At 38.4% G+C, this 25,254-nt stretch overlaps 2 protein-coding genes across 2 annotated transcripts in view; one reads left to right on the top strand and one right to left on the bottom strand.

Annotated features, from left to right (window-relative positions):
• Positions 1-16,811: 16,811 nt before the first annotated feature.
• LOC120289668 (ABC transporter B family member 19-like) lies at positions 16,812-22,660 on the top strand. The gene is given in 13 exon segments (XM_039304983.1): positions 16,812-17,063; positions 17,221-17,275; positions 18,229-18,404; positions 18,490-18,690; positions 18,788-19,047; positions 19,331-19,443; positions 19,446-19,595; positions 19,598-19,642; positions 19,814-20,037; positions 20,161-20,504; positions 20,614-21,050; positions 21,188-21,740; positions 21,742-22,660. Coding segments are annotated over 13 exon segments (3,729 nt in total).
• A 585-nt stretch (positions 22,661-23,245) lies between these two features.
• The window catches only part of LOC120289667 (serine/threonine-protein phosphatase 6 regulatory ankyrin repeat subunit B-like), a 3,049-nt gene continuing 1,040 nt past the window's right edge, over positions 23,246-25,254 (bottom strand). Inside the window, exon 4 of the mRNA XM_039304982.1 lies at positions 23,246-23,306. Coding sequence (XP_039160916.1) covers positions 23,246-23,306 — 61 coding nt within the window. The remainder of the gene's footprint in view (positions 23,307-25,254) is intronic.

Here is a 25,254-nt window from a genome sequence, read left to right as displayed (position 1 = left end):
AATCAAATGTGATATTAGTATGATTTAAGGATTCTTTGTTCATCTTTAGTGTTATTAAATAAACGATATATATATATATATATATATATATATATATATATATATCAATAAATCTTTTTTTTTTTTCCTATTGTTAGTGGCATAACTCCATAACTGTAACAGTTTTTCATAGCTTATTAACTTAACGGTCTTATCAATAAGTAATTATGCTCCTATGTTGTAATTTTCCTTAACCAACGATAAAATAAACCATGGAGAAAAAATAAAGTTGGCAATCTTATAGTCATTAGTTTTCCTTAAATATTCGTAATCTAATATCTTTTCAAAATAATCCACGGCTGATTTTTTTTCTTTTTCCTTTTGATCCAAGAGTCCCAATTACATACAAGATTGATTCCCTAAGTTGTTGGACTACACCATAGAATTTCCCATTAATTATTGAACCGATTTAATTCTAATAAAATTCAAGATTTCTCCCTGGGAATAAAATGAAACAAAATTTAACTATAGAGCTGGGAAAAGATTAACGGAGAAAATCGAACAAAATTTTTTGTCGGTACATGCTAACGGCCGCTGGTGGATCTTCTTGATGGCTAAACAGTTGTTAGATTGCAAAAACTCTTGAATGTATTCGTCCATCGCTAATTGTCTCCCTCTCCATTTGCGTATAAACAGTATCACCACACATGGGGCTCCTCAGACGAATTTAATTAAGCTTATTGCACCTGTACTCTTTGGTAAACATACGAAATGATAAGGCTGAATGTTATCATATAGCGAAATTGATTGATTTCATAATGAGAAGATTGAAGCATGCGACCGATGGCAATTTCAAGTGACAAGCTGCGAGATGGAACACGATCCAAAATAACTAACTAATCTGAAAAGAGGAACATCCATCATTCTTAGGTGCACATTTACCACTAAGTAATCTTAGCAACCTACTAAAAAAGATATAAGAATTTTATTGATCTCTTCTATTAAGGGAGAGGTCGTCTATTGATGTCACTTAGTATTCCGCACTTTGATTTTTAACTAATTATCGGTAAAATAAGGGTGTTCATGACAAAATTTATGCTTTTCTATTTTTCTATTTTTCTGCTCCCTGGAACAGGTTTGAAATAGAAATCCATTTAGTAACGCAATTTCATTTTTCTATTTCTAGAACAGATTTTTATTCCAGAAATAGATTTGGAGCAGAAATTAAAAGTTATAATTTTTAGCTTTTCTATTTCTATTTGAAATCAAAATTTTCTCATTGTTCACTCTTGTCACCGCCCATTGCCCACTTGCCACCCGTGAGATGCCGAACACCCGTCGCTGGTTGCCAGCTGCCCACCACCAGCCCTGGCCACCAACTACCGACCACCGCACTCCGGCCGCCCGTCGCCAATTGCTAGTTACTGGATGCCGGACTCCCACCGGTCGTTGGCTGTTCATCGCCAATCATTGGATGCCGAAGGCTCATCACCAACCACCAGATGTTCACTAACTATTTGTCGCTCGCCACCAGCTGCTAGCCACTAGCCACTCCCGCCGACCTCCCGTCGCCGGACTCCGGATGTCAAAAGTCAAATGTCGAACTTCGATGTTGGCTGCCGATTGTCGATCGCCGGTCGCTGGTTGCCGGTCTTCGATGTCGGACTTAAGACTTTGGATGCCTGTCGCCAGTCACCGGACTTAAAGCCAGACACCGAACGTCGAACTTCGGACTTCAGCCACCTGCCACAAGTCACCGGACACCAAACGCTGGTCACCAAACGTTGGACTCCAGCCACCGAATGCTAGTCGTTACCACTCCTAGATAAAGAAATTTTATTTTGTTATCAAACAAATTTTTATTTCAGAATTAGAAATTTTGAATTGTTATCAAATGTGTTTCTTTACTCATAAACTCGTCCATGGAATATAAGTTGAGAAATCAATTTCTGGCTAGAAATTGATTTCTGTTTTAGAAATTTTGTCATGCGCGTCCTAAAAAATCGATAAAATCTCCACATTCTGTGCAAAGACTTTGAAATTCAAACTCACACCCAATATATCACGCGGAAAGTCGTCCCTAGCTTTTGAAATGGAGAAAGTCCAAATTATAATTAATAAAAACTTTAATATGAAAATACCAAAGACGACATAGTCATAATTGAGATTTATAAGCATATTCATAAACATATACAATTTGATGATGGCCATGAAAGGAGATGCACAAAGGAACATCGTCAATGTGATCAGCCTCTATCTATCACATGTGTCATTGGATGGATTTGTTTTGACACGTCTCTATACTTGTGGAACACTACTACTAGTATACTCAAGAGAATCTTCATAAGTTATTGCGCTAGTTGATGAAGTAGACATAGAATTATTGCATTGGTCAGTCCAAGTTCCCTCCTCCCTTGTTGACATTTCTACCTCTTGGTGGATAGAAGAGTGGCTTGGGAGATATTTGTAGGTCATGTACATCTCCTTCCAACATTTCCAAGACTTTGTGCATCGAAGGGCACTCGCTTGGAATCCACTGCATACACCATAAAGCAACTATTATCATATTCTTTAACATTTCCAACACACGGCCACGTGCAATGAGCTCGGAGCAAACTATGCCACGGCCCGGCCCAATGGCTAGGGGTTGGAATGAGGAACACAGATTAAAAGATTCGAATTCGACTCTCAAGATGTGGGAAAAGTCCATGGGAGTTCATTTTTCAATTATTGGAAATTCGATCTGATTGGTCTGAAAATGTTTTGTTTTTCTATCATATAGATGTTAAAAAAATCTTAATAAAATGATAATTTTCACATGTTTATTCTATCTATAATAAACCTTAGCTTTCTAATTTTAAAATTGTATTTTTGAATGCGACACGATGTATGCATTTTCTTATATAGCGGTGTATTGTCATAAATGTTGCATGCATTGAGATCAAACATTTTTCTCGAAGATGTGCACAAAAGAAATGTGATTCAAGAATGATTTGAGAATTCTTTGTTCATCTTTAGTGTTATCAAAATGATATATATTCATGAATCTTTTTTTTTTCTTATTCTCAGTGACATACCCATGGCAAGGTGCATTATGTATTATATATCTAGTACAAAATTAAGATTAATTTCTTATATACCACCTGTCGTATGCATGAAGCAAGGATGATTTATAGATAATCTCAAGTTCAGAAAGGAAAGGAAAAGAAAGCGGAAAGGAAAGCAAAGCAAACTCATGTAATAGTCACTGCTCGACTCAAGGAGTAAACCTTGAGACCAGACTTTAGTTTTTTCTCGGTGCTTTCAAATTGAACGAAAATCTAGACATACTAATCATGTTCAAGTCGGCTGCTTACATGAGGACCATGCTACTTTCAAAATCACAAACTTCTCTAATCAATCTATTAGAGAAAAACAGCCAATGTACAGCTAAGGATAAAATGTATGAAATTTTTATAACCAGAATAGTCCATCGCCCTTCCGGTACTCCTTCCCCTTAACAGCTTAATTTTTTCAAATAACACATTCGAAAGTAAAGCTAGTGAGCTTTGGCTGGATCTTGCTATCAAGAGCTAATTAAAGATGCACAGATCTATTATCTTTAAATAAATATAGTATATTATTACATTCTTAGTAACCAATATGTCCAGCTTTTGTAAATTTAGAAAAAAGTAAATGATAAAAATGGTGGTTGATAATGGTTGATAATTTCTACTTTTCCATGGGTGTTGTCGATACTCAGCATTAATTGATGGGTATAAAACAAAGTATACATCCTATTGTTGCTTTTTTTCATTTCTGTTAGTCCTCAAATCTTTAATACCGGAAACTAATGAAGAAAAACCTTCCAAAATAATTATAGCCCATGACGAAAAGGACAAAGGACAAGAAAAAGCCCGGTGCATGCTCCAATCTCTAGCTAAACCGCCCAAACCGTTCCCAAAGCTACCCGCCCGGTTCCGGTTCCAATCCGGTTCCGTTTATGGAACCACAGTTTTCGGTCCTCGGACTTCGAATATTTTATAACTTTAAATTACTTCTTTAAAAACGTACTTACTTTTAATATTTGGGACAAATGCTGCTGTGCCACCAAAAGAAATTCGGCCAAGAAACCGAAAGATGGTCTTTTCGTTTGTCTATTTACAGAGACCAACTCGACGTTGGACAGCCACTCGCTCCCAGTCCCACCCCACTCCCCCCCTCCCTCTCTCTCTGCCCCCGAGTCCCACATAGAACAGAGTGAGAAGCTTGAAGCTTGCTTGGGAAATGATGCTTGCTCAAGTAGTGTAAAATTTGTCCTCCTTGGTTTTTTTTTTTTTTTTTTTTTGCACAAATAGTGGTCGGGAACTGGGTTTTGAGGCAGAGGATAGTCTTGCTTAAGGGGTCGGCTGGGAACCGGGTTTTAGGAACAACGGCGTTTGGTAACACTACCAATTGGGAATTGGTAGGATTCTCAGATTTTCTCTTTGGCCGGTCCCGCCCTGTCCAGCGGACGTCTACTCCGCCAGCGACACTCAACATGTGCTCTCCAAACAGCACTATGCCTGCTCCAAGTTGTGCTCCAAGTTGCTACCTATAATTAAAGCATACAACTAGATAGACAAAACTAGATAGACAAAACGTTCTTGCATATCATTAAAGAAGAAGAAGACAGCAATATCTTTAATTAGCAATGTCCCACTCAGGTCCCATTATCTTACCCAGTAGGCGAGTGATACTTCAGGCAAAGGAGTGAAATGTTTCTATATATGCTAAAGCTGTACCATGTAAAAAATCAGAGCTCATACCTTAATAGGTGTGTCGATGTCTAGGCATGGTCTCAAAATATGCTTCCCATCGTATATTCTAAAATCCTGAAAACAGGCACCACCACCACCATTTAGTGTTCAGTGAAAATCAACGATTCACCAAGGCACTCCAATAATCATATCAGTAAAAATAACCTCCATAACAGTGTCAAGTTTTGATTTAATCAAGTAGCTTGATAACCTACCCATTGAATGAAACAAGGGAAGATTAGTCACTCCTCATTGCGGGAAGCAATATCTTCAGCTTCCAGTCAACTGTATCGCTCTCCTTTGACCGGAAGGCCCGTGACTTGCTGGTCTTCCAAGAGCAGAAGCCCCATCCCAGACCGTTCCTCAAATGCTTCGCCTAACATGATTATTGATCTGGTCTTGCCTGCGTCCAACATTACCTTTGGTCTTAGGTAGTTTACTAGCCCGAAGGTGCAGCCCGGCCAACAATGGACGGGGTGCCCGTGTTTTCCTGTCAAATACCCTCACACAAACAAATCCTGCAAAAAATTGCAACTTCCTTGTAAGCCCAGTCGGTAATTGCCCTTTTAGCATGCACATGATTGCATGGAAGATGCTAATAGAACAAGATGTCTATATATGTCTATACCTACAAAGTAGTAAGCACTATTTGCCTTGGTCTAGAAAGTCCAACCGGGAGTAGAGGAACTTTGTTCTCTAGTCAATATGTCATGAGAGCTCGTGTCATTCTTCACATATCCATTTTTAAAGAAGTATTTAATGCACCGAGGATGAGGATGAGGATGGTTGACGTTCCAGAGTTGCCAGAGTTGATTGCGCATCTTCTAAACTTCTTCCACTCATGATAGAGGTCATCACTATGTCAGCCATCCTACTCGGAATTATCATGACTCCGTATTCTATCATGTCTCAATCTTCTTGTATGTCCTTTATTGATGGCCTAACAAACATTAAGTAGATACGAAACCTATATAGACCTAGATTCTCTGGAAGAGACATTTGGATATGAAGGACTTGGAAAGATTTTGAGGGACTGAATGCTTCGCGAGTCCTTCACAAGGCAAGCCGCTAATCTCAAATGGGCCAGCTGATCCGGTAGATGACTCCATTTCATAGGTACAGTCTGTTTGTATTTGTACCTGTGATTTCTACAATCAGCGCTTCTGCTTTAACAGCTCTATAAAAGGTTTTACAATTTCCCCGATATCCTCTCAATTCTCCTACTTAGTGTCACTTAGCAAATGATGGGAAAAGTATTGTCATCAGTTAAAGGTCATTAAATCTATCTCTTGGCGCTTTTGCAGTTTAGCAAGTCATAGTCCTTGTCCATGTTGATGGCATTACCAAGGTCAGCATGCAATGAGGGGAGCCAGCAGAGGTTACAAGCTTGCTCTGACGTGAATAGTATAGTGTTCTTTCTGTCTCTCTCTCTCTCAAGAGGCATTGGGGAAATAGATTAGTTGGCTGTGATCGGGAAAAACTTAATCAGCGTCTCTCAATTTGGTAGTAGGTGGACTGGACTAGATTGCGGATTGGTTTTGGTTTTGAGAGGCACGGAGCCTAAATATAGTAACATACCTTGTACAAGATGCATACGGGCAACAAATAAGTCTACACGCCCCTGGAAGACTCTCCCTTCGTCATCCCACCGGCTTGCCTTTTCTTCATCTATTCCATCAATACATTCACTGGAAAGAAGCCGGCACATTTGGCCGATTTCTTCATCAAAGTCAACTTTTGGCCGTGGGCTTGGCTTCTTCATTGGAGCAAATGAATTGTCGACAAGCACTGGCTTCTTCATTGGACCAAATGAATTATTGATAGGCACAATGCTTTGGTCCCCCTTATAGAGAACAAGAGAACAAGTGCATCATGTGCATTTTGACTTACATCAGTCTCTCTATTAATATCTAGGTGCTCCGATTGTTTGATCACATCTAGAGATGCCATCTGTCTCCACAATAACTTTGTTTGAATCCCTGCCATAAAAGAAGAAATTGATTAATTTATACATTAGGGTCTCTCAACAAGGTTGGACCAGAAAAACCGAAAGGCTTGGTCACTTTTCGCTTAGGTACCTGATAATCCATAGAAAAGACTTTGGTTATTATTGTGCATGATAGGTAGTCCATGCAACTACAATGTATCGGCCAAAGTAACAAGAGAGAGAGAGAGTTTGGGCTGTTCTTCAATGCCTTCGATGTCAAAGTTCAAGGCCTTCCTGTAGGACTTTTTGGGCAGTTGGTAAACTTTTAGATCCACCAAAGAGTTCTCAGCCCCTTCTTTGGATAAAGCTGGTGGTATCTCAACTCCTTTATCTCCTCACACATTTTCTCTTAACTGGGAGCTTCCCCATCAAAATGCTTTGAAGTTGTAGACTTGGAAGTCCTTTTCAAGTTTCCCTCTTTCACCACCTTCAGCCCCCGTTTTTTGTTCAAGCTCCTGATCTGGAGGTCTCCCTCTTGAGGGTCGTGATTCTCCATCAATGTGGAAATAGCTGAAGATGGCGACCCCATCACAAGCATGGATCTGGGTGAGTCGGGTCCGGGTCTTGCTGCCGTGGAGGAGCCGCAGCACGGTTTGCTCCGCCTGCAGATAGCTCAAGCTTATTCTCTTCATGTTCTGATATGACAAGGGACTCGAAGACGCCAATCCACATGAGCTCGATCAAGGAATTAAGTGTAAGATTCCAGCACCGCTTACATTTATAATATCTCATTTGATTATTTAGTGAAATCCAACATATATATCATCCACAACCAATAGAGATCGTCAGGTTGGGAGTCGGGAGAGAGAATAGACGTGAAGTCCAACTATTATGATTTATATATGCTGTGTTTTCTAGCCCTAATATTATCAAATTCTGATGATATTCATATTTTGTTTTTCACAATCACATCCACAATTTACAACCAAAAGACAAAGTGGATCCGATTAGATAAAACCCGCATCCCTCATCCCTCCGCCCACGCTTGACCCGATGCTTTGATATGAGAATTGAGCATCGCAGCTAAACTTTTTCACTGATTTCTTTAGAAAATCTGAATGAAAATTGTCAGCTTGGGATTTGCTCCTCTTCCATTATAAAGAAAGAAATATTATTTCCAAGAAAATTTACTCCTAAAATAAAATAATAAGTATGAAAGTATCATCACCTAAAAGATATTCCTAATGTTATTTATCAACCTTTTCAAAATAAAAAAGAAACATCGAAAAAATGTTGTTCTTAAATAATTTCCCGCTAGATTTGAAATGACAAAAAAAAGGAAGAGGAGGAGGAGAAATTGTTGGGCGTTCACTCTGTTTGTTTGTTTGTGTAGTGATACGTGACCCAAACATTTTCTCGGACTTAAAAAAAAAAAAAAAAAATTGAATTATTTAATAATTCCTTAAGACGAGATTTTTGTGCCTTCTGTCCTTCGTAAGCCGCCACTGGTGGGTGGGTCCACGATGGTGAATCGGCATGTCTGCTCCCGCTCGGCCCCTTTCTCCTCCTTGCCTCTCTTTCATTTTCATGATAATGATTTTTAAGTGACCTCTGGATTACTTTCTTGGACACACTTTCCGATAAAATAGATTAGTTAAAATAGAATAAGCAAATACTAATTTTTTTAAACCAAAATTAAAATTAAAAATAAAACAGTGATTTTTAGGGAATTAGCCATCCAGAATTAACAAATTGTTATTAAAAAAAACTACAAACAAGAAGGTCTGCCCAAATTGTTACCAAGAAACTACAAAGGATAAGCCTTGCAACAACTGGATGCTTGAATGTTTGGAAGGAAGGAGATCGTGGACAACTCAATTCCTTGATTTCTGAAAAAAAAAAAAAAAAAAATCAAAAAATTTATATGATGCAGTGACAAATATATGTAATCTTACTCATTGTCTTGTTCCTTTGTTCCTAAGATAACACCGATGCATTCATGCGCATGAAGGAGCAAAGAGGAGCACATGTCGGAGACAATAGAAAGACATTTTTTTCTTGATAGCTAAGGATTTTTTAGCCAGGAGAGTTTCTTCAACCCCAAGGAGGAGAAGATAGAAGGAGGACGGCTTTGAACCTCACTCTGCAATTCAAATTTATTTATATATAAAAAAAACAGATTCTTTTTTGTTCTAAATCCATTTTTAATTTTCTTTTTTTCTTCATTTTTAAAAATAAAAATAAAAATAATTAAACTTTCCAATTTTTTAGGTTTTTAATAATAATAAAAATTCAAAATTCTATTCAAAAAAGAAATTAAGAAACTAAAAATATTATTAAAATGAGTGCAAAAAATATGCATTGAAAATATATTTTAAGAAAATATTTTCCAAAAACAAAAAAAAAAAAAAACAAACTCTTTTTCTCATTAAATTATTTTTTCAAAATCAATTTTTTCATCTCTTTATTTTGTAAATATCAATTTTTTTTTTCTTTTTTTTTTCCTTACCAGCCTCATTACCAGCCGGCCTCTGGCAATCGCAGTTCCTTGCTTGTAGCTCATACGGAGAGAGATAATTTCGATTTTTACTTTTGTATGGGAGAAAGAGAGAGAGAGGGACACAGTCTAATCTTGGACAGTCTGATCTTGGTCGGTAAGGCCGGTCAGGCATTGCTTGCTGGTACGGAGAGATATTTCTGGGAGAGAGAGAGAGAGGGGGGACAGAGTGTACAAGAAAGCTTTTTGGCCATGTCGCCTAGCTAGCTTTGATGGTCATAATAGTAATTAGGTATAATTAGGTACTAGCAGACTTGATGATCATAGTAATTAGGTATAATTAGGTAGAAGAGGCATAGAGGCAGAGGAGAACTCGCTTGGGCACGGGCACTAGTCCCCTTCTTAAATTTACCCAAAAAAATTAATTCAAACATTTACCTTTGGTCCGATTCATCAAATAAAAAATAAATTAAATTAATTAGGAATAATTAATTATGGAGAGAAGTATAATGGCCTACTTACAACACTAACACTAATTTAATCAAAATGAGAAATAGTTAGTATGCTAGACATTACTCTTATTACTCTTATTTGCTTATGAAAGAAAACATAATGATTTCTGAAAAACTATGTAGTTTAGTCTCTTCTTTTTCCCTAAATAATTTTTTTACTTTTGAGTTTTATTCAAAGGAAATCCCAAAGAACACTGGGTGGGCATGGGCATGTTTAGTCTCCTTAAATTTACCCAAAAATATTATTAATCAAAATAAATTCTTCAAATAAAAACATAAACTAATTAATTAGGAGAGAAGTATAATGGCATACTTAGATTAATCAATTACAACACTAGATTAATCAAAATAATCAACCCTAGATCTCTACCTTCCCTTAACCAACTCCAAGCAAACTCCAACCAATACCAAGCCCCGTATAGGTAAACCAACCCCAACCGAAGTAGGAAAAATAAGTGGATGACTTTAAATAAAATAAATAAAAAAAAGCTACATGAAAACCTATGCTCTATTTAGTCTAGTCTCAGTTTGTTTTCCCTCTTGTTTAATCAAAATAAGTCTATTAGAAAAACTTGAGTTTAAACATTCGGCAAGGCACGGGCACGGAATGGGCATGCCATGCCATGCCATGTTTAGTCCCCTTGTTAAATTTACCCAAAAATTAATTCTTTAGTCTCAGGTTTACTTTTGGTTTACTCTTGGTTTACTTTTGGTTTACTTTTTTTCCACTTATTAATCAAAATAAATTCATCAAATAATAAAATAATATAATTAATTAGGAGAAAAGTGATAAATTCATCAAATAAAAAAATAACTAATTGAGAGAAGTAATCAAAATAAAGAGAAAGTAAAAGGCATTACTCTTCTTTACTTACAAGAACTATTCTTGAAAGAAAACAAAACAATTTCATAATCTTAATGCTCTACACTTAAGTAACTACTTACGCAAGCCCCACATAGCTGCGCTAATAGAAAAAATTAAAAAAGTAAATGATACATCATAAGTTGTTGATTCATCATAAGTTCCTCAAAATAGAAAAAAAAAAAAAGTTAATGCAAAGAAGATAATGATGATCCTTGAAATACCTGTGGTCTATTTAATTTAGTTTACTTAGAAGATTGCATTGGTAGAACATTTGGCACGGGCATAGCCTCTCCTTAAATTTATCCCAAAAAAATAATTTTACTTTTGATCTACTTATTAATCAAAATAAATTCATCAATAAAAATAAATTAATTAATTAGGAAGAGAACAACACTAGATTAATCAAAATAATTAAGAAACTATGAAACAAAACAAAATATATAATTATGAGATTTCCATAATCCCTACCTCACCAACTCCAAGCAAGCCCGCATAGCTAACCAACCATAGCTAGCTAACCAACCGAATTCATGATAAGTTCCTAAGAAAAAAAAAAGTTAATGATCTTGAATAAGCTTGAAACAAGATGAAAAACTTATTTAAGATGAAATGCTAGTTTTGTTTTTCCCTCTTCTTTAATCAAAATAAATCTATTGTTTACTAAAGTTGAATCTGTTTACTTAGTTTACTTAGAAAAGCTTGAAAAACTTGAGTTTAAGTCCACTTATTAATCAAAATAAATGCTTCAAATAAAAAAAAATTAATTAGGAGAGAATAAAATAAATTCATCAAATAAAAAAATTAACTAATAACTAATTAGGAGAGAAGTAATCAAAATAAAGAGAAAGTACTTTACCAAAAAAATAAAATAAAGAGAAAGTATGAAGGCTAGGCATTACTCTTCTTTACTAACAAAAAAAAAAAAAAGAAAACTTAGTTCAAAAGAAAACAAAATAATTATGGGAAAATCCCAATACTCCAATGCTCTATACTTAAGGCCCTGTTTGTTAATGTTCTTTATTCCTGTTTATAAATAAAATTTATGTTTTTTGCTCTAGGTTTGCGTTTTTGTTCCAAATCTATTTTTTTGTTTCTAGGAACACATTTGAAATAGAAACAAAAAAAGAAAAACGTGTTTCTTGTTTCCGAATAGAATTTAAGAACAAATTTTCTCTCTCTCTCTTTTCTTCTCTTTTTTTCTTCTTTTCTTTTTCTTTTTCCTTTGGTCGGTCACCGCCTCGGCCATGGCCGCAACCGATCGAGGGTCGGCGACCTTGCCGGAGCGTCGCCGCCCCTGGTGAGGCAAGGCTAGACGAGCTTGGGCTCGTTGGATCTAGGCGAGGCCGCTGGCCCTCGTTGGCTGGTCGTCACCATGGCCAAGGCCAACGACCAGCCAAAAGAAAAAAAAAAAGAAAAAAAGAAAACTATTAAAAAATTAAAATAAACAAAAATAAACACAAATTTACCAAACGTGTTTCTACGTTCATTTTTATTCCCTAACAAGTTTACCAAATGCATTTTTTTGTTCAAAAATTGTTCCTAATGTAAACACTTTTTTTTTTTTTCTATTTCTGTTCCTTGGAACAATTTTTAAACAGAAATGTTATCAAACGTGCCATAAGTAACTAAGCCAAGCAAGCCCCTACCTGTCCGCTCGTGTGATTCATCATAAGTTCCTCAAAATAAAAAATAAAAAAAAAAGTTAAAGATACATAAATAAGAAGATAATGATGATCGAGGATGAGGATGAAAAACCCATGGTGTATTTAGTTTAGTCTCATCTCTCGTCTCTTGTTTAATCAAAACAAAAATCAAAATAAATCTTACTTAGAAAAAGTTTGAGTTTTATTCAAATGACATCATGGGCATGTTTAGTCTCCTTAAATTTACCCAAAAAAATTAATTAGGAGAGAAAATTCATCAAATAAAAAAATAAAATAACTAATAGACTATGCCCAGCATTACTCTTCTTTACTAAGAAAAACTTAGTAACAAAAACTATGGATATAGTTGAATCAAAATGAATCCTGAAAGAAAACAAAATAATTATGGGATAATTCAATGCTCCAAACTTAACTTGACCAAGCAAGTCCACAAACGTAATTCATCATAAGCTCCTCAAAACAAAAATAAAAAGTTAATGATACAGAAATTTTGAATAATCCAAAGAAGATAATGATGATCCTTGATGAAAAATCTATTTAGTTTAGTCTCTTAGTTTAGTTTAGTACGTTGTTTAATTAAAATAAATAAACGAACTTGAGTTTTATTCAAAGAAATGCCAACACTCTGGGCACGGCTCTACTTAGAACATCTGGGCATGTTTAGTCTCCTTAAATTTACCCAAAAAAATTAATTCAAAATATTAATTAAAATAAATTCATCCAAAAAAATAATTAATTAGGGAGAGAAATATAGAGAAATTATCTGAAATAAAACAAAAGATTTCGCCGTACTTGACCAACTCCAACCCCAGTGGGAGAAATAAGTGGATTAAGTTCCTATAAAATAAAAGTTAATGATCTTTAATAATTCAAGATAATGATGATAGCTTGAAACAAAAACCTCTGGCCTATCTATTTAAGATGCAATGGTCAGTCTCTTAGTTTAGTTTGTTTTTCCTCTTGTTTAATCAAAATAATCAAAAATTGAGTTTAAACATTGGGCACGGGCATGGCATGTTATGTTTAGTCTCCTTGTTAAATTTACCAAAAAATCATTCAAAATAGTTTTAACATTTTGTCCACTTATTAATCAAAATAAATTCATCAAATTAAAAACAAAATAATTAATTAGGAGCGAAGTAATGAAAATAAAGAGAAACTATTCGTTAATCTTCTTTACTAGCAAAAACTCTGTATAATAATGAAACAAAAGAAAATAATTATGGGAAAATCCAAATGCTCCAAACTTAAGTTACGTACCTTGAGAACCCCACGCAAGCCCCACAAGCATAATTCATTATAACTTCCTCAAAATAAAAATAAAAAAGTTAATCGTACATGCAAAGAAGATAATGATGATAATTAAAATATTTAGTTTAGTCTCTTAGTTTAGCTTTTAGTCTCTTGTTTAATCAAAATAAATTTGTTTATTTAGAAAACTTGAGTTTTATTGAAGGTAAATCCCATTTGGGCACGGGCTCTGCTTAGAACACGGGCATGGGGTGGTCATGTTTAGTCTCCTTAAATTTACCCAAAAAATTAATTCAAAATCACTTATTAATCAAAATAAATTTATTGAATAAAAATTAAAAAAATAAAAATAATTGATTAGGAGAGAAGTATAATGGCGAAAATAAAGAGAGAGTATCAATTGAAACAAAACATTCCGTACCTTGACCAACTCCTTAGCCAACTCCAAGCATGCCCCAAGCGACCAAGCGACCAAAAATAAGTTGATTAAGTTCCAAAAATAATAATTAATTAATGATCTTCAAACATCTAAAATAGATGAAATGGGTTTGTTTTTCCCTTTTGTTTACTTAGCACAGCACGGGCATGGCATGTTATGTTTAGTCTCTTTGTTAAATTTACCCAAAAATTAATTCAAAATAGTTTAATTTTGTCCACTTATTAATCAAAATAAATTCATCAAATTAAAAAAATAAAAAATAAAAAAATAATTAGGAGAGAAGTAATCAAAGAGAAAGTATTTATTAATCTTCTTTACTAACAAAAACTCTGCATAATAATGAAACAAAAGAAAATAATTATGGGAAAAACCAAATGCTCCAAACTTAAACTTAAGTAACTTTGACCATAGCCAAGCAAAGCCCCACAAGCATAATTTATCATAAGTTCCTCAAAATAAAAATAAAAAAGTTAATCATAAATAAATAATTTTGAATAATGAAAGATGATAATTAAAAACTCCTAAACTAATTCATTTTCCGTGAAACGAATATTAAAAAATATAAAAAACATTTTCCCTGGAAGTTATTTTCCGTGAAATGAACAAAACTTAATTTTCCTTAAATATTCTTAAGTTACTATCTTTTCAAAATAATTCATGATTGAATTTCTTTTTCCTTTTGATCCGACTGTCCAATTATATATAAGATCAATTCCATAAGTTGTTGGACTAGACAATAGAATTCCCCATTAATTAATGAAACTGGAAAGAGATTAATGGAGAAAATTTAACAAATTCTCACATTTGTAGGCACATGCTAAACATTCACAAAAATTCCGTGAGTTCTCTCTCCTCTTTTTTTTTTTTTTTTTTTCTTTGGCTGAAACATCATAATAATAATAATAATAATAATAATAATAATAATAATAATAATAATAATAATAATAATAATAATAATAATTGTGGTAGTTGAGTTAGAGATGAAGGAGAGAAGTCTGGATTCGTTTTCTTGTCTCGTATATGCTATAAATTGACTAAACAAGAGTTTTGATCACGAGCAAATCGAAAGAGTTGCTAGCTAGCTAGCAAGGACAAAACATGGGCAATCAATTGACAGTTCATATCCTATTGGGTAAATAGCGATTGGTAAAACTACATGGTAAATGTCAAAGTTCCCTAAATGAAGAGACCGACCCCCGACTTTCTGCAATGATTCGGTGAAAGGTTGCAGTCACTCTTGATGATGGACAGGAAAACATATCGAGTAAAAATATGTCATCTACTTCATTTTTTTCCCGCGGCCTAGGCGCTTCGTTCGACTATGTATTGATGGTTGCAAAGGCTCAGATGGGATTCGAGGAAGAAAAAATTTTGGTCGCTATCAAGCATATCTGAAATTTTGGTCACTGTCAAGCATATCCTCTCGAATCATCTGTTTCATGAGGTTAAATGCATATTGAGCGTATCGAGTAACAAACCGAATATCCGACATGCAAACTTCCCTTTCAAAATCGAGCGCGAATCATTTCAACCCTAGTACCAGTGAGAGCTTCTTAGCTGATCTGAGAGCCTTGAAACTTCCATACTGACCATGCAGAAAAGCAAGGAATGTCTGTTGCATCCACGTTAAGAGAACAAGAGTCATTGTGATGATGCAATAGGTAGAGATATATCATCCCCAGGTAATTCGAAACCAGCATATGCGGCTCTATTCTTTTTTTTTTCTTTTTTATTGCCATCTCAGAGAAAACTAATATCAATTCTACAAGCTACTTCGTTGGCCAAGTCTTGGTCGTTTCATAATTCATATTTATTTGCATTTTGCTGAAACAGAACCTTGAATGCGTCAAATCAGAGTATCCTAATCCACCATAGATGGAACAAGAGAAACTGCCGTCTAACGATGTCATTAGTTTAACTGCCGGACAGGGACGTTGTCCGATCACGAAGTCTCCCCAGCATCGAGTGGAGGAATATCGCATTCTTTTCGAGGATGAATGGACCGTAAGCTTGATACCCGAGAACCCAACTTTACTTAAAATCAACCCAACAATGGAATTCATTTTGGCGTACGGTTGCAACTATCACAGTGAGAGAACTGCTAAATTTTTTTCTCGCCGAAATAGAGAGAGAAGGGATGAGAAAAGCTGAGGGAAATGGGTTTCCTACTCCTTAGATCACCAAGTTACGGGTTTGAGCAGAACAAATAATCACAGACCAGGATAGATATGAGATTAGATGAGGAATGAGTTAGAGAAGTGACAAATGCTGAGCAAAACGAGTCCCTATGCAGTAAATGTGAACAGGTTTAACAAGAGCTTAAACCCAAGATACTTCTAGGTTGGTGAATCTCCGAGTAGTGGAATAACATGTCCGTCGTGCATCTAAGGATATCGCAAGACGGACAGACTCTAGCTAGCTAGTTAGGCATCTTGTGAGATGTTTCAAATGGACATGCACGATGTTTTTGAGGAAATTATACGCCCCAAAGAATCTCCACGAGCAATGCTGAACTTTCTGGCATTTGTTGATTCGGTATAGTTTTTTATAAATCAGCACTTTGGTGTATACGGAGTATTCTTAGACCAGAATGCGATTAATCTACGGTAATAAGACTAAGAATTGCTTGCTCAGACAATGTCTGTTTCTGTATGTCTTGTCTGTGGCAGCAGGCTCATAAACATCAACGTATGTTTAAATGCTGAGAAGGAAAAGACTTCCCCGCTTTTTTTTTCCCCGAAGCTCAAAGGATATGCTCCATATATTCCTCGCACAGCATAGTATTCATAAATTATATATAATCTTCAAGAGACTTCGTCCTTTCTCAACACATCACTCAGTCCTCTCCGCATGTGAAAAAATAAAAATGCTGCAGAGGTCTACCCAGCCGGAACAGCCCATGCAGGTGGAGAGGAAGGAAACAGAAGTACTGGAGGACGTGAAGAAGAAGAGTGACCCGACAGGCTTGCCATTTTATAAGCTTTTGAAGTATGCAGACACGCTCGATTGGATTTTAATGGCTCTAGGGACCATAGGATCTGTCGTCCATGGGATGGCTCAACCAGTTGGATATTTGCTGCTCGGCAAAGCACTCGATGCTTTCGGAAGTCATATCGACAACAAAGATGGCATTGTTCATGCTCTGAAAAAGGTAGATAACTGCACTTCGCTTGAATTCCTAGCTTACTGTCAACTGGTGGCTATATTTATTCATAGCGCGCCTTGAGTACCAACTTACTAATTATGGATGATTCACACAGAGTGTCAGTGGAGCTTTTCATTCGTGTTTTTCTTCTTACCTCTTTCAGGTTGTTCCATATGTGTGGTACATGGCCATTGCAACCTTCCCTGCTGGAATCCTAGGTTGGCTTCTTTTGGTTTACTAAGATGATGGAGATGCATATGTTTTTACTCGCAGAACAGTTTTTTTTTTTTTTTTTTTGACATGCACACTTGTTTCGCACCTAATTGCCGTTCAAAAGTCACTGTTTCCGAGGCTCCAATAGAGATTGCTTATTTTTTGTGTGCCACTCCCGAACATCGCATCCAGTTTTGTGGGATCGGAAGTATCATATAATCATTTATCATATTGACTACTACTGATAAAGTTAGCAAGAAGGACTAGATTAACCGAGAGAAAGGATGCGAATGGTAACGTTTCTTTTCTTCTTCCCGGGAACAAAAAAAAAGTGTTTTTCCGGAACAATTTTTGAACAAAAGAACGCGTTTTGGTAACGTTTGCTCCTAATAAAAAATGAACAAAACACGTTTGGTAAATTTTATTCTTTTTTGTTTTTTTTTAATTTTTAAACATTTTTATTTTATTTTTCATTTTTCCTTTCTTTTTTATTTTTCTTTTTTCGGCCGGTCCCCGCTCCGGCGACCGGCCGACAGGCCGGCAGCCTCGCCCAGCCACGCGAGGCTCGCCCCTGAAGGCCGAGCCTCGGGACGGCCGGCCATCGCCGGCCATGGCCGAGGCCGACCCGGCGAAAGAGAAAAGAAGAAAAAAAAAGAAGAAAAGAAGAAGAGAAGAAGAAGAGAGAGAAGAAGCTCGCCGAAATGTTTCTTCATTTTTATTTTCTGGAACAAGAAAAACAACAAATTGTTGTTTCTTTTTCTGTTCTTATTTCGTTCTAGAACAAAAACAAAAGAACAAAACGCAACCAAATGCGTTTCTTTCCTTTTTGTTCCGGGAACACTTTCCGTACAGAAGATGCCGGAAACACTTTTTTGGAGTGTTTCCATGCACACCCAAAACTAATAGTATAGAAAGTACGCAGTAACAAAGCATTCGCATGGCTTCCAATTTTCTGCAGAGATTGGATGCTGGCTGTACGCGAGCGAAAGACAAACAGCACGGATTAGATTAGAATTCCTGAGATCGGTCCTCAGACAGGAGATTGGAGCTTTTGATACTGAATTGTCGAGTGGAAAAGTCATTGCGGGAATAAGTACTCACATGAGCGTAATCCAGGATGCTATCGGAGAGAAGGTAGCAATCTTTCCCTCAAATTGACTGCTCTTTAGATTTCCCCACCAAAGTTTGCCGATCATGCTAACATAACTTTTGCTAGCAGCTGGGGCATTTCCTTTCATGCTTCGCCACATTCTTTTCTGGAGTCTTGATTGCCTTCATTTGCAGTTGGGAAGTTTCACTGGTCACCTTGTTTGTAGTTCCCTTGATTCTACTGATTGGAGCCACCTACACCAAGAAAATGAATGCCATCTCAGCTGCCAAAATGATTTACCTATCCGAAGCTACTAGTGTTGTGGAACAGGTGAAAAAACTTCACGTTTTATTTTTTTTAGTTATAAAATATCTAAGAAAAGCGGAATCATCTGGAAATTTATGGGTTAATGTTTGACAACGTACAGACCATATCTCATATAAAAACGGTCTTTGCATTTGTCGGAGAGGATGGCGCCATCAGGTCATTCTCAGACTGCATGGACAAGCAGTCTGTCATTAGCAGAGGAGAGGCACTGATTAAGGGAGTTGGAACAGGAATGTTTCAAGCAGTGACCAACTCCTCTTGGGCACTAATCATATGGATCGGAGCAATCGTGGTCACTGCCGGAAGATCTAGTGGAGGGAACGTCATAGCAGCAGTCATGAGCATCCTCTTTGGAGCTATGTAAGAAAAGTTTACCTTTCTTGTTAGAGTTTTTGGATGAGATTGTTTTGTCTTACAGCGACTAGATAAGCAATCCAATGATGATCATCAAGCTAGTTAATCTGCACATAACATGAGAAATAACATCGTCCTACTTGGGTTCTCTGAAGTTTTGTGTGAATGCGTGTGATGCATTTCATTTTGAGCCTCTTAAGAAGATATCAGATGCCTTTAAGAATCTTCATATAATGAAGTGAAGAAGATATAACCTTAATTATGGACCGTGACTTCTTTTGCATTCCAGCTCAATCACTTATGCTGCCCCAGACATGCAAGTATTTAACCAAGCAAAAGCAGCAGGAAATGAAGTTTTCAAAGTGATCCGGAGACAACCAACTATTAGCAACGCTGCAGGGGGATCGTATTGAAGGAAATCGAGGGAAACATTGACATAAGGAACATTCACTTTGCTTACCCATCCCGAGAAGATAAGGTGATTCTTCAAGGTTTTACGCTGTCAATTCCAGCAGGAAAGACGGTGGCGTTAGTTGGTAGCAGTGGGTGTGGAAAAGCACAGTCATATCCCTAGTTGCAAGATTCTACGATCCATCAAAAGGTATAAAACCTTTATCCTCCATGCTCTTGAGCTGAAATTTGTTATCCTCTCTTTATTATTCCCAAGGTTTCATGCTTCTATTGCTTATGCACTTTTTGCACAAAAAGATTTCTGATGATTGAATAATATTGCATAGGTTGCTGATGATTGGGTAATATTGCATGTTTTCAGGGGTCATTCTCATAGATAACCATAACATCAAGGATCTTGATTTGAAGTGCCTCCGCCAAAATATTGGAGCAGTTTCCCAAGAACCATCACTGTTTGCAGGCACTATCAAGGACAACCTTAAAGTAGGAAATTTGGATGCAGATGACCAACAAATAGAGAATGCAGCAATGATGGCAAATGCACATAATTTCATTTCACAGCTTCCAGATAAGTACTCGACAGAGGTAATATGCAATCTCCTAGCAACAGATGTAAATAAACGATGTCTCTTCTGAAAGTTCGCAAGCTCTCATTAGACAAAAAACAAGGATCCTAAGTTAAATTTTGGCGCCATGATGATGGACTAGGTGGGGCAGAGGGGCTTCCAGCTGTCAGGGGGACAAAAACAAAGAATTGCAATAGCCAGAGCTGTTCTCAAGAATCCTCCAATACTTCTGCTCGATGAGGCTACAAGTGCTCTTGATTCGCAATCTGAGAAGCTGGTTCAAGAGGCATTGGAGAAGGCCATGCAGGGAAGAACAGTGATCTTGATTGCGCACAGATTGTCAACCATCGTTAATGCAGATGAAATTGCAGTCGTAGAGAATGGACAGGTTAGGGAGACAGGAACGCACAGCACCCTATTGGATACCAGCGAATTTTACAACAGCTTATTCAACATGCAAAACATCAGTGTTGTTCGTGATGAAAGGTTGGCTGCCTCATAATAATTATTTCCTACCGTTTGTGCATGACAATTATTTTGATAAAAAAAAAAAGAAACAGGTTATCACTGGCCTGTGATGTTAATTGAATGACAGAACTGATATATCTTCGCAAGATTATGAAATTGACCAACCCCATGGCTCACCTAAAAGCAGAGTTTTAAGTGAAAAAGGCACAGAGATAGAAGAAAGCCTCAGAGAAGATCCTGAGCAAGAGGAGCACAAGAAAAGATTAGAAGCAGTCCACTTCTTTAGAATCTGGTTTGGGTTGAGGAGGACGGAACTTGTCAAGATAGCCATCGGCTCCATTGCAGCCGGTTTCTCTGGAATCTCAAAGCCTGTTTTTGGGTTCTTCATCATAACAATAGGTGTAGCATATTACCATAAACATGCAAAGCGGGAAGTTGGATGGTACTCGATCGCATTCTCCCTAATAGGGTTGCTATCATTAGTCTCTCACATCTTGCAGCATTACTACTTTGGTGTGGTCGGTGAGAAGGCCATGACAAACCTTAGAAAAGCTCTCTTTTCAGGTAGCTGTCACTCTTTTTTGCTAGCAGAGTCCTTTACAGTTTAATGCAGAATCTACTAGCTCCGAATTTGAGATTCTGCCCATGGTGTGAATCATTTATAGAGTACAATTTGCATTGATTGTTCTAAAATCTTGCAGGTGTCCTGCGCAATGAATTCACTTGGTTTGAGAAACCTGAGAACAGCATTGGGATGGTTACTTCGCGAATCATCAATGATACATCCATGGTGAAAGTGATAATTTCTGATCGCATGTCGGTCATTGTCCAATGCATCGCTTCTATACTGATTGCTACAGTAGTTAGCATGATTGTAAACTGGAGGATGGGTCTAGTGACTTGGGCTGTGATGCCTTGCCACTTAATTGGCGGGCTCATTCAAGCCAAGTCAGCCAAAGGATTTGCCGGTGACTCTTCTGCAGCATATGGCAAAGTCGTTTCCCTAACTTCTGAGTCGGCAACAAACATAAGAACTGTAGCATCTTTTTGCTATGAAGAGCAAATTCTGAGGAAAGCCAAGTTAACGTTGGAAGTCCCAATGAAAGAAAGCAGAAGAACCAGTATCAAGTATGGAATAATCCAAGGATTCTCTCTGTGCTTATGGAACATTGCACATGCAATCGCGTTGTGGTACACCGCGGTCTTGGTCGATAGAGGCCAAGCCACATTTGAAAACGGCATAAGATCGTACCAGATTTTCTCTCACGGTACCTTCTATTACAGAGCTGTGGACGCTGATCCCCACCGTTTTATCGGCCATGAGCATACTCACTCCTGCATTCCAGACCCTTGACCGAAAAACTGAAATCGAACCAGATGCGCTGGAAAATACACATCACGGGAGGATCAAAGGAACTGCTGAGTTCCAGAACGTCAAATTCAAGTACCCATCACGACCAGAAGTTACCGTTCTCAAGAACTTCACGTTGAAAATTGAAGCTGGGACGAAGGTGGGTCTTGTCGGGCCAAGTGGTGCCGGAAAGTCCTCTATTCTGGCCCTTCTGCTGAGGTTCTACGATCCTATCGAAGGAAAGGTGCTCATTGATGGGAAGGACATAAAGGAATACAACCTGAGATGGTTGAGGACGCAAATAGGATTTGTGCAGCAAGAGCCCATCCTCTTTAGCTCCTCCATCAGAGAGAACATCTGTTACGGATATTGCGGGGCTTTGGAAGCTGAAATAATGGAGGCGACGAGGCAAGCCAACATACACGAATTCATCAGCAGTTTGCCCGATGGCTACGACACTCTAGTCGGGGAGAAGGGCTGCCAACTTTCTGGGGGACAAAAGCAAAGAATAGCCATAGCAAGAACACTGCTGAAGAAGCCGGCAATGCTGCTCCTGGACGAAGCCACAAGCGCCCTCGATGCTGAATCCGAAAGGAGTATCGTGAGTGCTCTGGAGGCGGCAAACGAGTCCAATAACTGTGGCCTCTTCTCCCGGACCACCGTAATTACGGTAGCACATCGGCTCTCCACCATAGTCAAATCAGACAGCATCATTGTCATGGAGAAAGGCGAGATCGTGGAGATCGGTCCCCATTCGACCCTGATCAGATCAGGCAGTGGAGTGTATTCTCGACTGTATAGGCTCCAGAGCTTGAAACAATGATCGGGTACCTAGCTATTCGCTCTATCGTGAGAATCGAATCAAGAAGTTCAGCGGAAAGATGGAAAAGCAGTAGAACTAGGAATGGTCGAATAACACCCGGAAGGTGCACGCTGGACTCCGAACGTGTTTCGTCGAGTCCCACGTCAAGAATTTTATCATTCACAGAAAATGAAATGAACGTTTGCTATCTATTCCTGAAATGTTCTTGATAAGTTAAGATTAGAAACTGTCGTCACCGGTCGATTGTATTCGTGCCGTCGTCCGAGTTAATGCGAAATGCAATCCAAACGTTACATCGAAGCTTTCCCGCTAATTCATGAAACTTCCTTCGAACACGACTGAGCATTAGCACCTCATAACAGCAGAATGCAGTTCCGAATTTCGTACAAGGTGATGATAGAGAGCTCTCAAATCACAAAATCGCAATGAAAGATCCAGTCAGTCATAAGACCATCCATCGACTTCGCTCCGGAAACTCCTCGAATCATCGTTTTAGCTGATGCAAGACTTTCTTAACTCGATCGTTTGTACAAACCGGACCAGATTCAATTTAGTCCAAAAAGCGGAGTAACCAACACTAATCCACTAACCGGGTACGGGGTCACGAGATACTGCCGCCGAGTCGATATAACCCGAACCGAGCCGGCTGAACCGGATCGATCCCAAGCAATCAGAGCTCAGTCAAAGGTTTGCATAAGAAAAGGCAAATCACGATGATCGCTGGGTTAGCTCCTGCCTAGAGAGACCGTAGCAGAACAAATCGAGGAGAGATAGAGAGAGAGAGGTGAAGTGGAGAAATGAGTGGTGGAGGGGATGGAGACAGAAGCAGAGCAGTGGGACCAATCCGAAACCAATCCTCCATTCCTGTAAGTGGCTATACATCAGTACTTCATTTATAGTTACCACAATGACGGAAATTATTCAAAAAAATGTAAACCTATTATAGTTTTACCAAATTAGTATCAAGCATTCTCAAATTTTGCCAATTCAACCCATTCAACCAATTTTGATTGGAATTTTATAAACATAAACATTAGCAATGTCACATTGGACAACCGGTAGCCAATGATTTTTCTTTTTCTTTCTTCATCTTTTTGCCGGTAGCCAACCATTAGACAAAGGCGAGGCTGACATTCCTTGGGTCTCATGCCCCGCTTTGTTTGCGTTTTTTTTTTTTGCTTTTAAACAGTTTTTCTTTTTGTTCCTGGGAGCAAAAAGGCAACGCGTTTGGAGTGCGTTTTTTGTTCTTTTCGTGAACAAAAAGAAACAAACAAGAAACACAAATTTTGTGTTTGTTTCAACACAACGAAAACACTTTTTTTTTTTTTTTCTTTTTCTTTATTTTCTTGTTCTTTTTCTTTGGTCTGGCCGCTCGGCCATGGCCTGCGACCGCCGACGAGGGCTTCGGCGGCCGCCCAGCCACGGCGAGGCTCGCTGCCCGGCGAGGCCGACGCGCGGCCCCTCGGCGAGGCCGACGCGCCGTAGCCGGGCGAGGGTCCCTCGCCATGGCCGGGCGAGCTCGAGCCGCCAGATCCGGCGAGGCCGACTCGCCCGGCGGCGGCGAGCCTCCTGCCTCGCCGGATGGGCGAGCTCGAGCTCGCCCGGCCCATGGCGAGGTCGACCTCCGCGCCGGGCCCGGGCGAGCTCGATCTCGCGGTCCGGCGAGGCCGAGCTCGCCCGGCGGCCGGCGAGCCCGCCTCGCCCCGCGGTGGCCCTGGCCGAGGGCGCCGCCCGCCGCCGGGCGAGCTCGGCCTCGCGGATCTGGCGAGCTCGAGCTCGCCCGCCATGGCGAGGCGACCTCGCCGGCCATTTGGGCGAGCTCGGCCTCCGCCAGATCCGGCGAGGGCCGAGCCGCCCCGGGGCCGGCGAGCCTCGACCTCGCTCAGCGGTGGCCGGCGAGGCGCGCCTCGCCGCCCGGGCGAGCTCGGCCTCGCGGCGGCCGCCGACCAAGGCCTTGGCCCGCGACCGCCAAAAGAAGAAAAAAATGAAAAAAGAAAAAAAAAGAAAAAAAGGAAAAATAAGAAAAAATAGAAAAATAAAAGAAATAAAAAATTATCTAAATTTACCAAACATGTTTCGTTTATTTTTATTTCCGAAACAAGTTTATTAAACGCAGTGTTTTTGTTGAAAAATTGTTCCCCGAAACAAATACTTTTTTATTTCTCGTTCTAACAATTTTTAAACAAACACAAACAAACGCGCCCATGGTGGCTCACCTTGTCCAGCCATGCCTTGCCAAACCTCCTCATCAACAAAGGGAAGAAGAAGTAAAAATTCGGAAAAAAATAATAAAAATTCATAAAATAAAAATATTTTTTAAAATTGTCCATATCGGTGTCGGTTGTCCTACGTGGCGCTCCCGTGTTCACATCGGTGATTTCCCCGATCAAAATCGATTGGATTGACTCATTGATAAAAAATAAAATAAATAAGATTGAATTAAAAAAATTGAAAAGTTTACAATTGAATTAGCAAAAACACAACATATTTAAAACTTTTTGAACAATCGTCCATACATTAGTCATGTAAACATTTTTTAATTGAAGACATATTCGAAAAGATGGCAAAGTTATGGATCAAATGCCAAGTTTAGA

The sequence above is a fragment of the Eucalyptus grandis genome, chromosome 11, assembly GCF_016545825.1.
Source record: "Eucalyptus grandis isolate ANBG69807.140 chromosome 11, ASM1654582v1, whole genome shotgun sequence".
Taxonomy (NCBI): Eukaryota; Viridiplantae; Streptophyta; class Magnoliopsida; order Myrtales; family Myrtaceae; genus Eucalyptus; species Eucalyptus grandis.
The sequence above is the reverse complement of the archived record's forward strand: the minus strand, read 5'-3'. Positions and strand labels throughout refer to the sequence as shown.